Raw genomic sequence first — 15,394 nt, 5'->3', positions numbered from 1 at the left:
ATTATTCAATTCCCTATTTAATTTTCAGATTAGACCTACACTGGACACCACAATGTACCCTCCCCTCCACTTTTCTTAAAAATGTTATTGGCTTCATCTGAACACACTTTTGTTCATATCAAGCTCCACTAGCTTCTCTTTTTGCCTTCCGTTCTGTCACCTTCCTGTGGTGATAAAAAATTACCACCAGTTGGTAGCGTGACAACTCGATGAAGGTAACAACAAACTTAGCTGATCTGGCAGATCAAAGTAGGTTTTCATGTCTTATTAGCAGTACAATAATTAAGCAATTTCATGGGTTAATCTTTCTATACAAGCATGTAGGCACTCTAGCAAAGATCAGGATGTTATTTCAAATGGCATGTCCTATTTTATTATAATTAGGAGGATATAAAAGAAAACCAAAAAAATGGACTAGGAAGTTGAAGTAAACAAGCTTTCTGCACACCTGTGGGCTTGGGAAGGTCACTTCTGGCTGTGCGTGTGGGACAGCACCTTGGAGGAACCCTGCAGTGGCCAAGGAGGAGGGTGGAGAAGACCCAGGGAAGTCCATGCCGCTCCAGCTCTAGCCACCACACACTGTCCCTACAAGATGCTGCAGAAACAGCAATAACAGTTGATTTTCCATTTTCAACCTATTTGAATAAATAGAAACATATTCTCTCATCTAACTTACTTGTTTTCTTTTTACAGAAGAATGTCTCCATTAAGTTTCTGTATTGTTATATAAATACTGGAAAATGTGTGCTTGTATCTAAGAACATTTGGGAATTCAAGATGATGCCCTGGCTTTCACTCTGAAACCAAAGCCACTGCTGATGTCTGTGGTTTCAATGTCTTGGACTCTTTAAAGGGGAGGAACTTTTCAGGAATAACTTGTACTGTCCAGAGATGAACATCAGTGGTGAAAGCTCTCAGTCTGGATCCCCAGACTCTCTCCCAGTTTTGCTTGTGAAGATGAGTCAATTTATACAAAATGCAAACAAACTTAGACTTTCTTATGCACTTGACAAATTCTCATGATTGATGTCTGCAACTGAGTCAATGTGTTTAATGACTGGGAACTCCGGCACATGGCAACCTTCTGAGGTACAGGAAGATAATATTTCAAAAGGATAGCATTTGCAAATGTCCAGAGATTTTGTTGTGGGCAAATCATATTGCCTCAAATGGGAAAGTACTGTATCTGGTACATTTTGCAACTTTTCCCTTTTTGCAACACTTACACAGAACATTTTAATGTCCTTGGGTTTTTTCCATTTCTCAAAAGGAACATTCCTGATGACTTTTCTCAGCTACGTAATATTATTCTTATTCTTATTCTTATTCTTATTCTTATTCTTATTCTTATTCTTATTCTTATTCTTATTCTTATTCTTATTCTTATTCTTATTTCCCTCAGGAAGAATGTCTTTGGAGAACATCGACGTGCCTGTCCACCCGCCCGACGTTCAGTAAATCCTTGACCGCGGCAGATGCTACGAGGCCGCGGTGCGGGGAGATGTCCGTGTAGGGCCGGCCGCGGGGCAGGACCGGGGGCAGCAGCGGGGCGGGCCGGGGAGGGGCGTTGGGAGCACCGCCACCTGCCCGGCGGGGCCGGGCCGCCCTCGGGCTACTTAGCGGAGCGTTGGGTGCAGGTGCCGCTCGCAGCCGCGGTTGGCAACGGGCTCGGACGCCATGAAGGGCGGTGGCATCGAGAACCCGGCGTTCGAGACGCCCTGCTCCGACTTCGGCAGGCGGTGCCACGCGGGCCCCGCCAGGGCCGGCGCCGCCGCCGCGGCTCCCGCCGGGCCCGGCCCTTGCCCCGAGGAGGGGCCCTGCGGGTGGGGTCCCTGCGCCCCCAGAGCTCTGCAGCTCTGCAACAATTCCGAGGGGTACTTGGCTGCGTACAGCCTGTTGGCCATCTTCCAAGGTAACGTGTCCCTGCTGCCCAGGGCACACGCTGCTCCCCTTCCCGGGGCTGGGGGGAACCGGGCGGGAGCCTGGGCTGGGAAAGGCTGATATTTTGGGTGGCGGGTAAGGAGAGACAGGGTTCCTCTAGTGCTGTGGCTGAACAGTGACGGTAATGGTTTGACTAGGGGAAGAAAGTATACTTTCTTCTGTGCCCGGGATGGGGAAGTTGCACAGTATTGCTCCTTTTACTTCACTCTGTTTGTCCTTTTTTTCTTTTCCTACGTACTTTATTGACCACTGCTGAGTCCACACACCTGCGGGCTCTTCGCTTCATGCGCTTGTCGATGCTACATCCCTACTGACCACAGGGAAATAGTGCTTCATGTGCACACACAGGCAGAGACTTAAAAAACAGGGATTAAAACACCAATATAAATACAAAATTGTAGCACCCCACTACTGCCTTGCCTGCTTCATAATTGAAACACTATCCTGGCCTGGTTGGTTAGGACTTTGGGTAAATTTGAAAACAGCAAAAACGTGTGATTTTGTTCTGTGAATCCCAGTGCAGCCATCTTAAAACTTAATTAATTATTTAAGTTGACCTTGGGAGTAACCTGAAGTAACTTTGCCCTAAATTCCTGTTGTTCAGCTTCAGAGATTCTTGTCCATATTTTTGGTTTTCTGTAATTATTGGTTAGGGCCTTAGCAAGCCTTACACTTAGAAAGTAGAAATGTTGACTGAGGGGAGAAGAATTAATGTAAAAATATAAAAAATTTAGGTTTGTTAAACTTGGATACTTATCTGCAAAAAGGAGTGATTGGGTCTATATTCATAACCTTTCGACCTTTATTTGACTAGCTAGGAAAGAAGAGGGTGTTCCCTGAGCAATTTGCTTTGAAGCTCCTTGTTGTTAATCATAAAGGGATTTCTACAGAGGGGTGGAGGGGAATGCTGGATATTTGATGTTAGAGGAGGGAGCAGCCTACACCAAAGAATTGCACGGTTCGGATGGCTCCATTCCATGGGGAACCACACTGAGGCAACTGGAATGGTATGAGGAGAAGAGAATTGGAGACTCTGCTTAAAACCTAGAAGGATTTTAATGCTACTTGTTCATGCAAGGACTCTCCAAGCATCACTAGTGCCTTAGTATCTGTTTCTGTGAACTTTTTCTGATTTTATCCCCTTTAGATTCTGATCTTGTCTTAGCATATAGTTTTGGAAAATAAGTATTTAGAAAGTTTTAGGATAAGCCTATTGTTTCTTGCTTGAATTTGAAAGGTCATGCTGCAGCTGGTAGGGTCAGAAAATGATTCCTGTTGCAGTTGTCCTGCCAAATTTGTTTTCTCTATAAATAAAAAGAAAGGGGAGTGTGTCTGTTGAAGAACTTCTTGCATCATACGTTTCAACAGTAGCTGAGTAGAAGTAGAAAACTTTTAGAATACACATATAAATATTGTGGGTGGCATAAGAATAGGGATAGGCAATTAAAAATGCCCCGAATGTGACACTGAAAAGATTGTTAAACTAAATATAGTGTCTTGAATATTTCTAATGTGTCTAAATTTCTTAAAATCAGTCCTTCTGTTCCGATCTGATTGTTGAGCTGAATAACAAACTCGGCATGCTTTAAAATCTTGGTTGTAGTCTGGATAGGTTCCCAAACAAAAAAACAACTTGTATTATAAGAATCTCTGTCCCCTTAGGAGGTTATTTGTGTTGCTTGTGCCACTCATCCAGCTATTGCTTCTGTTATGTAACTCTATATGTATGCCAGGCACCTAACGAATCTAGTTCAGGTGTGGGGCCTTAAAGCACAGAAATTTAGGATGTTTGTTTTGGAAGCAGGTGTAGGCATGACTATTACAGATCTTGTGACATTCCTGATGTGTTACCTGGATTTTCTCACAAGAACTTTTCCTGTGGTTAAAACATGAAGGAAACTGGGTGCTGAAGACAAGCTGCAATTCTTTTTGAGATGCAGAAAAAACAAGGTTTGTCAGCAAGAAATTCAGGCTTGTGTGTGAAACTTTGTGAAGATATTCAGGTCTTGCAGCTTCAGAGTTTAGATAAAAGCACACAAAACACAACTAGGATTTTGAAGTTATGTGACCTAATACTGTACTCTAGATTGGATCTAATAATTTGATTTACCTTCCAAATTACAAAAAGCATCACTGAGGAACATATATATCTATTAAACTTGTCTAATGCACCTCTAGAAAAGATTATTTCTTAATTTGTTGAAGATTAATGAAGTAATCCATAACACACTTTTGCTGAATGTAAGTTGTTGTGCTAGACTTTTTAAATGAGTGAACATAGTGGATGATTGTCTGTAATGACCTGGTATTTTGTGAATCTAACTGAAAGCATGTATTTGTCGAATATTTTCTAGCTTCTCTCGAAAATAGATTGGTGTCATTAGCACCTGATATGCTGTATTGCAGCTTCTCAGAAGATTTCAGGTGGAACTTAACTCTAATTTCTGACCCTTTCCATTTTAAGTACATGTAAAACCTGTATTTCCAGAATACAAAACACTTCTTCGTGTAGAATTTTTTTACATGACTAATACCTGCTTTCTGTATGGCACTTAAGAGTTGCCTAAATGTATGATTGCATCTAGTAATACATTAACTGGGTATGCTGCAGTTCATAGCTGTACTAGAAAACAAGGTAGAGATTATCTCACTATTTTGAGTACAAGAAGGACTGTTTATTTCTCATGTCATTAATAATTTTTAGTAAATAAAACAACAGAATCACAGTTTAAGACTGTCAGTCTAATCTACCTAAAATCTTTGAAACTCACTAGTATATTATAGGCTGATTAGACCTGGTACTTTTACCAAGGCATTTTTGATTATTATTTTTATGTGCCTGTTGTTAAAGTCACCATTCTTATGACAACTGCAAAACACGTATTTTTGTTGAATGGATGAAGAAAAAGAATACTCTTGTGTTTTGTGATAGCAAATAAAGTTGGTTTATAATTAATCTGGATTTTATGCATCAGTACACACTGTACCTAAATCTCTACCAGATGTGGCAGGACAACAAGATTTTGGTTGGTAATTTCTATGCTACAATTTTAAGTGTTGGGATGTCCTTACAGATTTGTTTTTCAGATCAAGTTAGTATCAGCCAGGTTCTGCCTTTCTTGAAGATACTTTAGTGATTAATCACTGGATGATGTAATTGGGGAAGTTATGCTGCCATTCATCACATCTGCATTTTTACAGTTGAAATGGAAGATTTTATGGATTTTAGAATGTAAATTAAATGTAGTGACTTAAAATACCTGTAAAAGACACTGCCTTCTAGCTCTGTAATCTTCTTGCTGTGTAGCCCACCTTCATTCAAGTGTTTTAAAACCTTAGTCAATGTTTGACGTTGGCGAATGGGAAAAACTTGTTTGTTCATTCTTTCATGCTAGTATTATTCTTTGGTTAATGCTTCTTAAGAGGAAAATAAAGTTGCTGAATGTGTAACTAATGGCACTGGAAGAACACCTGAATATTTGTGTCAATCCCGTATGAATTAAGTGTGATGACTAAACTGACAGGTGAAATTGTCAGCCTTAATAAAGAGGCCATAGTAGGGTATTGGAATTGAGATTGTGCTGCCAAGAGTTGTTTCCATATAGAAAGCTGAAGTTTGGTTATTAGAAAACAGCTGGTTTATTTGGAGTAATTTTTTTAATACATTAGAGTGCTCTAAGGAGATGCTGAAGCTTAGCTCAAGTAGTTGCACTTATGGATGGTGCTATGCTTGTTGAAAACTAAGTTAAGCACATTTCTGTCACTAGTCTTGTGTTCTCTTCTTAGATAGACAATAGAAAATCATGTTTTAATTTTAGAGTAACTATAGGGCCTTTGTCAGGGGAGAACCTCATCAGTAAGGTTCTGTAAGGTTGCAGAACTCAAATATATTTGTACTGCTGTCTCTAAGACTTCACAACTATTTTTTCAGGTAAGTCTTTTACTACAGGCACAATTTAATTAGACTATGATAAAGTTATCTGACAGTGTTATAATTACAGCTATTTATCTTATAACTGAATCCTATTTTGGAACTGCTAAAACCAAACTCGTGAAAGTTTAACAACCTAGTCTTTTTCACAGAAACAGAATGTGAAGCAGTGTAGAAGATTTAAGTTCATCTACAAACAGTGCTTTTGTAAAAATGGGCAGACAGAGTGTTTAAGCATGCACTGGCAATTGTAGCTAAGTTGTACTTTCAGTTAATTTTTTTGCAGTTCACCTGTGCTTCGGTAGGGCAGCTCATGCAATGACTTTTTTCCGTATTGTTCTGTAACTTCAGGGAATTTACAGATTCAAGGGGCAAACAGTCTTTGCTCAGTTGAAGTAAATCACCTCAGTTGCTCTGAAACAGTTGCAAAGAATTATTGAATAGCTTTACACTTTTTTATATTATATGAGATGCATGTTTGTTCACCTTCTTTTATCTTCCCTTTGTGATGGCAGGGAGTTCGTTGTTTGTAGTAAGTTGAAAACTATGTCCTGAACTTGCTTCAGTCATAGCATGTATTATAATGCAAGTTATAACCTTGACTAAAATATCTTTAATTTTTTTAAGTATCTTATGACACTGTAATGCATTCTGTTTGAAATCTGTGCTTCAAACAAATACACAGGTCGTGTGCAATTTCACTGGCTAAGCTGGTGCTGTATTGACCTACTATGTACCTGTATTTTACAGCTAATAAATACCTTATAAAGCAGCCTTGTATAAATATATATTAATTTTAACCTTTCCATCACAACAAGCTCTGCAACTCTATTGAATTAAAGTATCTTTGACTAATTATCTCCTTTTCTTTATTTTTGTAGGTATTGTGGTAAATGGCCTGATTAACATTAGTATTTCAACAATTGAGAAGCGTTATGAGTTGAACAGTTCCCTCACTGGCTTAATCTCTGCAAGTTATGACATTGCTTTTTGTTTGTTGTCACTGTTTGTATCTTACTTTGGAGAAAGAGGGCACAAGCCACGATGGCTTGCTTTCTCAGCATTTATGCTAGGACTGGGCTCACTTGTATTTTCCTTACCACACTTCAGCAGTGGAAAATACCAATATGGAGGTAAAATTGAAGGTAAGCTTACAGTTGTTTTGAAAATTACTCTAAAAAATTAAAATCTCTGTATTAACTTGATGCAACTCCTTATTTGCAACTCCTTACAACATAGTTAATCTCTGTCAATGTCCTAAAACAGGGTGCTAATCTGTAACTGAAAATTGATTCTTTGAAATTTGGAAGTTCAAGAGCCGCCTCTCTGCACAGTGAACTTTATTTTTCCAGAAGCAAGCTGACTGTCAATATCAATTCTTGCCCTTAAGCAACATTTGAATAAAATGCTTTTTTTTTTTCTTGCCTTGATTAATGCAATTAAAATTCACTTTAAAGAAAAAATTGTCTGGTATCTCTTTGTGACTAGGAATCAAGTTAGGTCAGCAAGGTAGGAGAAATGTTAAAGCTGTTAAGTCTTACTATCTTGCCTAAAAGGTGTCTGCTTTGCTTGCATTTCATTGTGGTTTTGAACTATTAAAGGCATGTTGATTAATTCATTAACAAGTTTCTCAAAATTCTTTTAAAAAAGATGTTGATTTTAACTTGTGGATTTATTTGAAATAGAGAGGAAACAAGCAGTACTGAACTGTACTGAACAAAGCAGTACTTAAGTCATGGGTGTACCTATGTCTCAGTTCTTAAACTTTTCTCACAAAACAAGACTTAGCACAGTGTGATTAATGCAAACTATTTGTATTTCAATTTAGTGGCACACCTATAATGCAGAAATGTTCAGATATGTTTAAAGCAGGATGACTTAATCTTTTAGGATTGTCTTGTTATTGCAGTCTTAAATCAAAATTTTTGCCTTCAATGACTAAGCATATTAGAGTGCTCACTAAAAAAAATCAGTAGCTATTAAGCAACATAATGAAAGGTTGTTGATTCTCAAATTAACATCTTCAGTAGTAATAATTTTGTCTACTTCTATGAGCTGTCTACATGTTAGTTTAAAACGTTGGGCAAGCTATTTTTTCCTATCTAATAAATGAGGATCTGAAATGGAAATTAACTGAACTTTTAACTGAACAAGGTCAGAAGAAAACATCTTTAGTGTTTTAGGGGCTATGAGCAGATAATTACTTGTTAGCTCTTGGGAGAGGGACAGCAAGTTTCTTGCACCTGGCTCTGTTACAGTCCCATTTCCCTATAATTTTGGTTTCAGTATTTACCTTTCTACTTCATTTTGATGAAAGGGAAGCTGAATTTAATACATAAAAGTTTAAATCTGATTTTTTTTTTTCATTTGGAACAAGATACTGTCAGTGTAGTAGAGCAGATTACCAGCTATTCCAACTGATCTTTCCCCTTTAAAACAATTTTAGCTGAAATCCCAAAGAGCATGTTACTGTTTCATCCAACATCCATCATTGAAGGTGGCTGTATATATTGATACCTTTACTGGGGACATGTTCCACATGGACTTTTGAAATCTAAAAGCAGTGGGGAGTTTTTGAATTGGCATGTGTTTCTTCACCATAGCACTGTCAGCTGACAGATTGCTTGCTGTTTTGACTGTTGTAATGGAGGTGCCTATGCTGTGCTGGTGGTGAACACATTTAAGATCTTAAGCTGACTTAAACAAAACACTATCAGAAATAAATGACTGAGAGTGCAAGGAATGTCAGCACTGGAGCAGTCAATATAAATCTTCAGGTGCTGTGCAACAACATCTCTTAACTGTCAGGTAAACCACAGCACAAGATTATGGGATGTCTGGTTTAGCTAGTTCTGAGGTTGATGAAACATTTTAACTATACAGTTAGCTGCAGAATTTAATAGCACCATGCCCCAAAAGCATTCCTTTTAATTATTTGTGTGAGTTGCTTATAGCAATGCTAATTTTTTTTATTAAGCTTGTATTCGATGCTTTGTATTAAAATCCACCACTTAGTTTATTTCTGAACAGGTCTTGTTACTAGTTGGTTACTTGATTATTAATGTTTGTCTGTTATATGTCAGTACAGTGAATTTTACATGCAGGATAACTTTAAAGTAGAGTTTAATGCAATATTTAATGTAGGTACCATATTAATTAATAAGTCTAGTCTGAAATACAAAATACATCTAGCCTCCAGCATAAGTCTTACAGACTTCCTGGAACTTACTACTTTATCTTGAGATAATAATTTAATTTTATTCTGAGTATACACATACCCTACTCTACAAATCTATTTCATAATTTATTTATCATAATACCTCTTCCTAGAAATAGTTTAACCCATTTCATATTGAAAGATTTGCTAATCAATTGTCTGCCTATTATTGTTTTGGGTGTTTTTTTTTGGTTTTTTTGGTTGTTTTTTTTTTTTTTTTTTTTTTGTTTTGTTGGTTTTTTTTTTGTTTGTTTGTTTGTTTGTTTTTTTTTTGTTTGTTTTTTTTTTTTTTTTTTTTGGGGGGGGGGGAAGGGTTAAGCCACCGTAAAATGCATTTTCTATTTTCCAGAAAGGATTTAGACTCAAATTTGTAACCCGGGTATGACCAGCTGTTTGTTCTGGTAACATTTCCAGGTTGCTTGGGCTGCCGGTGCCACAGCTGGCTCCGGTATGTGCAGTCAGGAGCTCCCCCTGCTGGTGCGTCCTTAACAGAATCAACTTAATTTATTAATTAGACAGCACAGAGGACTGTGAAAAATGCAGATATTATAAGCAGTATACCTTTAAACTTCAGTCTCGGATTTTATTTTAAAAATTAAACATGCTTTAATATGTTTGTGACAGCGAATGTGAATCCTAGTTCCTCACACAAGGAAAATAACTTAATTGTGAAGACAGTCAAACACCAGGACAGATTACCCAGGAAAGGAAGGAATACTTTAAAGACTCTTCCTTTTGAAGTGAGGTTTTCTTATCCCGCATGTTGGCCTGTTTCTGTGCAATAACACTGTATCACCTATTGTCTGCTATGAGAAGTAATGATATAGATAAGTTTTCTTTACCTGGTGTGTGGCCAGCACTTCCGTAATTACACTTTGTTTTGCGAGCCCATAGTGTGGATTGATCTTGCCTCTTCTTTGCGTAAGTAAAAAGTGCTCTCAGATGTAAAAGGATCTAAGGGAAATAAAGGCTGTAATAATTTTGTAATGGAATAGTGTGAATTAATCAGTCTACTTATCTGACCTGGATGACATTTTCATATATTTGTTCATAATGAGTTCATTTTCATAATGAGTGGGGCTCATTACTACCAAACTGATAAGTTCATCCTCTTTCCTAGGGTTTCATGCATTTATGTGGAGAACCATGAAATGTTTCTCCTACCTTTTGTCTCTTGGTATTCTGCTACCAAAAGTGCAATAATAGCAAGAGAAAGGAGAAGACAACACAGTACTCCCTGTTTTGAGTTCCTCTTTTCTCTTCCCTCCTTGCAGTGCCAAATATTACAGCACCAGACACAACCTTTTGATGCTGTACCACTACTTTCCTCTTTGTGTGTGTGCACAAGTGCAGAGGTTTTACATTAATTTCTCCTTTTGGAGGCATAGCAGTGTGTGTTGTATGAGAGAGTGGTGTAGGTTTTTAAGGTTTTTCCCTTATTCATAGGCAAACGCTTCTCAAAAGACTGAATGTAGAGGGAGAATTATCTTTGCTAATGACAGACTGCACTTTCTGTCAGGCAGATTTTCTCAGATTGTGCAGATTGCTCTGTCGTTTCCTAAGACTGGAAATTGTTAATGCTCCTAAGAATTGTTACAAGGTACAAGAATGCAATGAAGTGTCTGTTACATTGGAGTATTCATAACCTGTGGAATGACCATTTGACAGGTGGTTGGTTGGTTTTTTCGTACATCTGGTCAATAATACTTTCAGCAAGCCAAAGCATATTTATAAGGCAGTTTCATTCCTGTTGCCAAAGCACATTTATATGGCTATTACAATCCTGTTTCTTCCCGGAGATAAAACAAAAACCAAGCACTTCTAGTATTTCTTTTGGAGGGTATGATAACACAGAAGACTTGGCACTGCAATATTGGATATATTAACAGGTGTGAAAACTAAAATGGGAGCCTGGCATAACAGCATTCTTTTGTAGTTTAGCTTTCAGTACAGATTATTCTTCAAGTTGGACTGTGAGTTAGGTAACAGAATTGTAAAGTCTTGCTGTCTCTGTTTTTCAGACACATGTCAAACTGCAGCAACCACCTTTGCTAATGCCACTTGCAGTGCCAGCAAAACCTCTTCACTTCGCAAGTATATGTATGTCTTTATCCTTGGACAGCTGCTGCTGGGAGTTGGAGGAACTCCTCTATATACTTTAGGGACAGCTTTTATTGATGATAGTGTCCCAAAACACAAGTCTTCTCTTTATATAGGTAAATATAAAACTGTTTATAGAACATTGTCTGGATAGATCATAGACTGCAATGCATTGTAAGTGTTTTTATGAATTCCTCTAATTAAACAATCTTGTAATTATAACTTATGTGCATGAAGTACTTCTACATCAGTTACTGTGAAATTTAGATATTATTCTGCTCTAAGTACCAAGTCTTTTCAATTTTCATTTTGTAGAGCATGGTAAAGCTACTTTGAGCACCCTCCTGTCACCTTTTCACGTCAGTAACTTAAAATTGTTAAATGGTTCATGTAGCTTGTCTGTTAACAACAAGAATAAGTTGTTGCAAAAAACTTCCTTTTTAGTCAGAGGTGTTGAAAAATGCTGTGTATCAATCAGGTCAGTAGCTAGATCAGATTATTTTAATAATAATAATTATTATTATTATCCTTTAATAATTTTATTTACTTACCTTCTAATAGTAGGCTGTCCACTTAGTGCATAAACACTGGTGTGCTTCATGTGATCAATCCAGTTCTCTAGCCACATATAAATTTGGCACTTGGCTGTACTGGAAGTACAGCGATTGCTTCACTGGGGCTGTTTAAAAGCTAAGGAGTAATAATAATTAGCAAGGGTTTTTAATCTTTTTCAGTCACCATTCTCTAGGTTATGTGCCATTTTATTGCTAAGTTCATTGCAGTCTAAGTGTGTTTTCTGTGGGTATGAAGATACTTATTTCCCCCATCTTATGTGTAAGCTGATTAAAAACATATTACCTATACTTCTAACTTGCAGGAGGAATTCAAAACATCTCAGATTCCAGGACTGTTTTCAGACTAAAACAATATTTTAAGGGGCAGAATTGAAATCATTATTTGTTTGCATGCATATTTTACACAGTTTTCCCAGGCAAGCTACATCATTTGATGCCAACAAACAAGATAGGTGCCTATGATAACTCTTAGGTGAAAAAGACAAGTTTTGTTTTTGCTGCTTCTTTATTTTGAGAGAGATAGTATTACATTTTTTCTTCCTCCCCTGAATCCAGTGAAATAAATAGAGCAGAATTAGGGTTGTCTGCATAATTGGGGGAACAAGAAGTGACCTGAAAACTCAGGAGAATGGTGTCAGTTGTTCATACTTAAAAAAAAAAAAAGACCAATACAATGAACTAATTAATGCACAGCCTTCAGGCAACTGAGTGGATTTCAGAAGAGAAGTGCATTCCAGGTTTGTTATATTAGGCAGAATACAACTGAGTGGGTAGGTAACTAAGCCTTGATTATTTTCCTTTCTTCATGCAATGTACTAACTGTTTAAGTATGTTGTGTTGCTTTACCTTATATAAGAAGGCTTATGCAATGCGGGGCAAAAAAACCCCAAGAAAACAACCCATAAAACAAAACCAAAATAAACCCAGAACCCACCCCTAAAATGGTCCATAAATAGCTGCTAGCACCTTTTGCTGTAACCCTGCAACTCATAAGTTGGTATTTTTTCTCCTCTACACTGGGTGCATTTTCATGAGGACTGGGACATCTACAGCTAAAGCCATTGAAGTTAAACAATTCCAGATGGTATTTAAATTGAGTGTGTGGGAGAATATAGGCACTTTCTAAGCTCAGTTTGAAGTTCTGTAGGATGAACTTAACTCAGAAAGTTCCTATGACCATGTCACTGTTTCTGAAATGAAGGAAAACCTGGCATATATCTACTCAATATTTATTTTGACTTACTTGACTGTCACATTTTGCATTACTTTATCCTCTTGCACCCCTCCTACCCTCCTGACTCCCCCATCATTTCTTCTTACTAACTAGAGGGACATTAGGTACTTGTGATCCATGCACTTCGGAAACAAATGAGAAATCCAGATTATTTCACCTGGGGAAACAGTAGGGAATGCATGTTTACTAATTAAGATGGATCTAGTTGCTATTAATTGCAAGCCTTAATCTGCAGAGACAGTGTTCCCGCTGTCAGTGACTGCTAAACTGCAACAGAAATTGTCTGGTAGGCCAGGAATGCTATTGCGACATGAAAAAAGTCTTGTACTCTTTTGTTAGGGTGTGGTTACACCAGCAACTTTGCAGGTTGGTGATTACTTTTTGGAGGGGAGAGGGTCAGGGTGTTTGTTTGTTTTGTTGCTTGTTTGGTTTTTTTTCTTTAAAACTCTCAGGAGCCGTTAAGAGCCCTGTCTTTGTATTTTAAGGCAGATATTACTCCAGTCATACACTTTAATGTAACTGTATTCTGGTTTTAGAAGATCTAGAAAACAACTTAAAATTCAAAAGTAGAAGTAAGAAAGCTCTTAAAGATTATGATTTATACAGTTAACAACCAATGTTCATAATTTCACTAATTTTTTGCATCAGTTGTTTTTTAAATGTAGGCACAAAATGGGGAAAAATACAATCTTTTAATGCTTAAAGGTACAGTCAGTGAAACACCTTTTGCTGAACCTCTGATCTGAAGCTTCTGAGAGCTGCAAATTTCCTTGTTGAGGCATAATTACAGATTTTGTCTTTTATATACTATAACTGAAGTAGTGACAGTGAAAGAACAGGCTGACTTACAGAAACCTTTTGGTCTGAAGTTGACTTAAGAATATTATTAAAAGAAAGCTTAAAAAAATTAAAGAAGTTACGGTGAACTTGATGTATTTTCTCTTCTAGGAGTTGGCTATGCCATGTCTCTGCTGGGTCCTGCTATTGGCTATGTCTTAGGAGGACAGCTGCTTAAAGTTTATATTGATATCCAGATCCCCAAAAGGCAAGATACAACTTAGTTTATTACTTCCTATTTTTTTCCTAATAATTTTTATTAAAATATTCAGCTTTTCTCCTTCTGAGGAGAAATTTTTTCAGAAAATACTGTATTTTCAAAAGCCTCATTAACTTGGAAACAAGTTGCACTTAAAAAGGTTTCAAGTTAGTGAGCTACTTCCTAGAGTGAGTAGTGATTCTGTTGTATGTGAAAGTTTCTCTGTAATGCAAATAGTTAGTTCTAGTATTTAAATATTAGCTATTTTAAACCTCAGTAGCAAAAATTGCTTTTCTTTTGCTTAGTTTGGTCGGGGCTAAGCTGCATCTACTGATGTCTTGTGGAACTGTTTCCTTGAGCTGGAATATGAGGGTTAGGATTCTTAACTCCTAGGGAAGATCTTGCTAGAAAATCTATCTGTTGACTAATAGTCCATTTTTTAAAGAAGTGTTATAAATTGTACTAATGTTTAAGCCAGCAACTTCATTTACACTTTTATTTCCTCTGTTTTAGAGCCTTCAAATTGATGCAATGACATTCTGAACTTCTGAATTGGTTTTGGTATAACTCATTGATTATGACGAATCTTTCTAAATCCAGCTTTCCAGTATCTTCATAATGCCTCAGAATCTTCAATTCAGGGCCAAAGAATAGTCTTTAAATTGAAATGGCATTAACTAATAAGTTGAAGGCTACGTTTGGTAGAATTCGATATTTTTATAATTTCCTAGTGAAGTTGGTTTAAACAAGCAAACAATATACTTAATACATGTAAAACTAAGAAAATAGCAATATTAAAAGGCTTTCTGTTAAAATGTATTAAAAGGAAATATTCCAGCTCACTGAAATATGAAATTCAGAAAAGTAAACCTGCTTTTTCTGATTTACTTTTTCAGTACAAAGGTGGATCAAGATGACCCACGTTGGCTTGGAGCATGGTGGATAGGATTTCTTGCATGCTTTTTTGCAATTTGGCTTCTTATAATACCCTTCTCGTGCTTTCCAAGGCACCTACCAGGTAAAGGTTTAGCAATATTTGGCTACTTTGGAAGAGACATTTGTTCATATTTGTGGGTTATAGAGTACTGAACTGAATGTTTCCTCTTTGATTTTGTTTCTCAGTTAACTGTCTTTGACTAAAATCTGAGGACAAGTATTTTTTTTTTTGTTTCCCCCTCCAATATGCAGCCTTTAAAACAAGGTGAATCACCTAGAGGGAGGATCCTTGTGTATGGTGGTCTTGCCCATGGCCGGGGGGGTGGGAATAGATGATCTTCAAGGTCCCCTTTCAACTCATATCAGCCCTTGAGTATTATGCTCTATAATGACAGACTGGACTGGAAACGTATACCTAAGCGTG

At 37.3% G+C, this 15,394-nt stretch overlaps 1 protein-coding gene across 2 annotated transcripts in view; it reads left to right on the top strand.

Annotated features, from left to right (window-relative positions):
• Window positions 1-734: 734 nt before the first annotated feature.
• Window positions 735-15,394, top strand: part of SLCO4C1 (solute carrier organic anion transporter family member 4C1) — a 28,645-nt gene continuing 13,985 nt past the window's right edge. The window contains exons 1-5 of one of the 2 annotated variants that reach the window (XM_054004368.1): window positions 735-1,912; window positions 6,754-7,017; window positions 11,111-11,305; window positions 13,947-14,043; window positions 14,931-15,052. In XM_054004368.1, coding sequence (XP_053860343.1) covers window positions 1,678-1,912; window positions 6,754-7,017; window positions 11,111-11,305; window positions 13,947-14,043; window positions 14,931-15,052 — 913 coding nt within the window. In that variant the 5' untranslated portion in view covers window positions 735-1,677. The remainder of the gene's footprint in view (window positions 1,913-6,753; window positions 7,018-11,110; window positions 11,306-13,946; window positions 14,044-14,930; window positions 15,053-15,394) is intronic. The other variant, XM_054004367.1, reaches the window with a different exon arrangement.

The sequence above is a fragment of the Vidua macroura genome, chromosome Z (genome assembly GCF_024509145.1).
Source record: "Vidua macroura isolate BioBank_ID:100142 chromosome Z, ASM2450914v1, whole genome shotgun sequence".
NCBI classification, from domain to species: domain Eukaryota; kingdom Metazoa; phylum Chordata; class Aves; order Passeriformes; family Viduidae; genus Vidua; species Vidua macroura.
The sequence above is the reverse complement of the archived record's forward strand: the minus strand, read 5'-3'. Positions and strand labels throughout refer to the sequence as shown.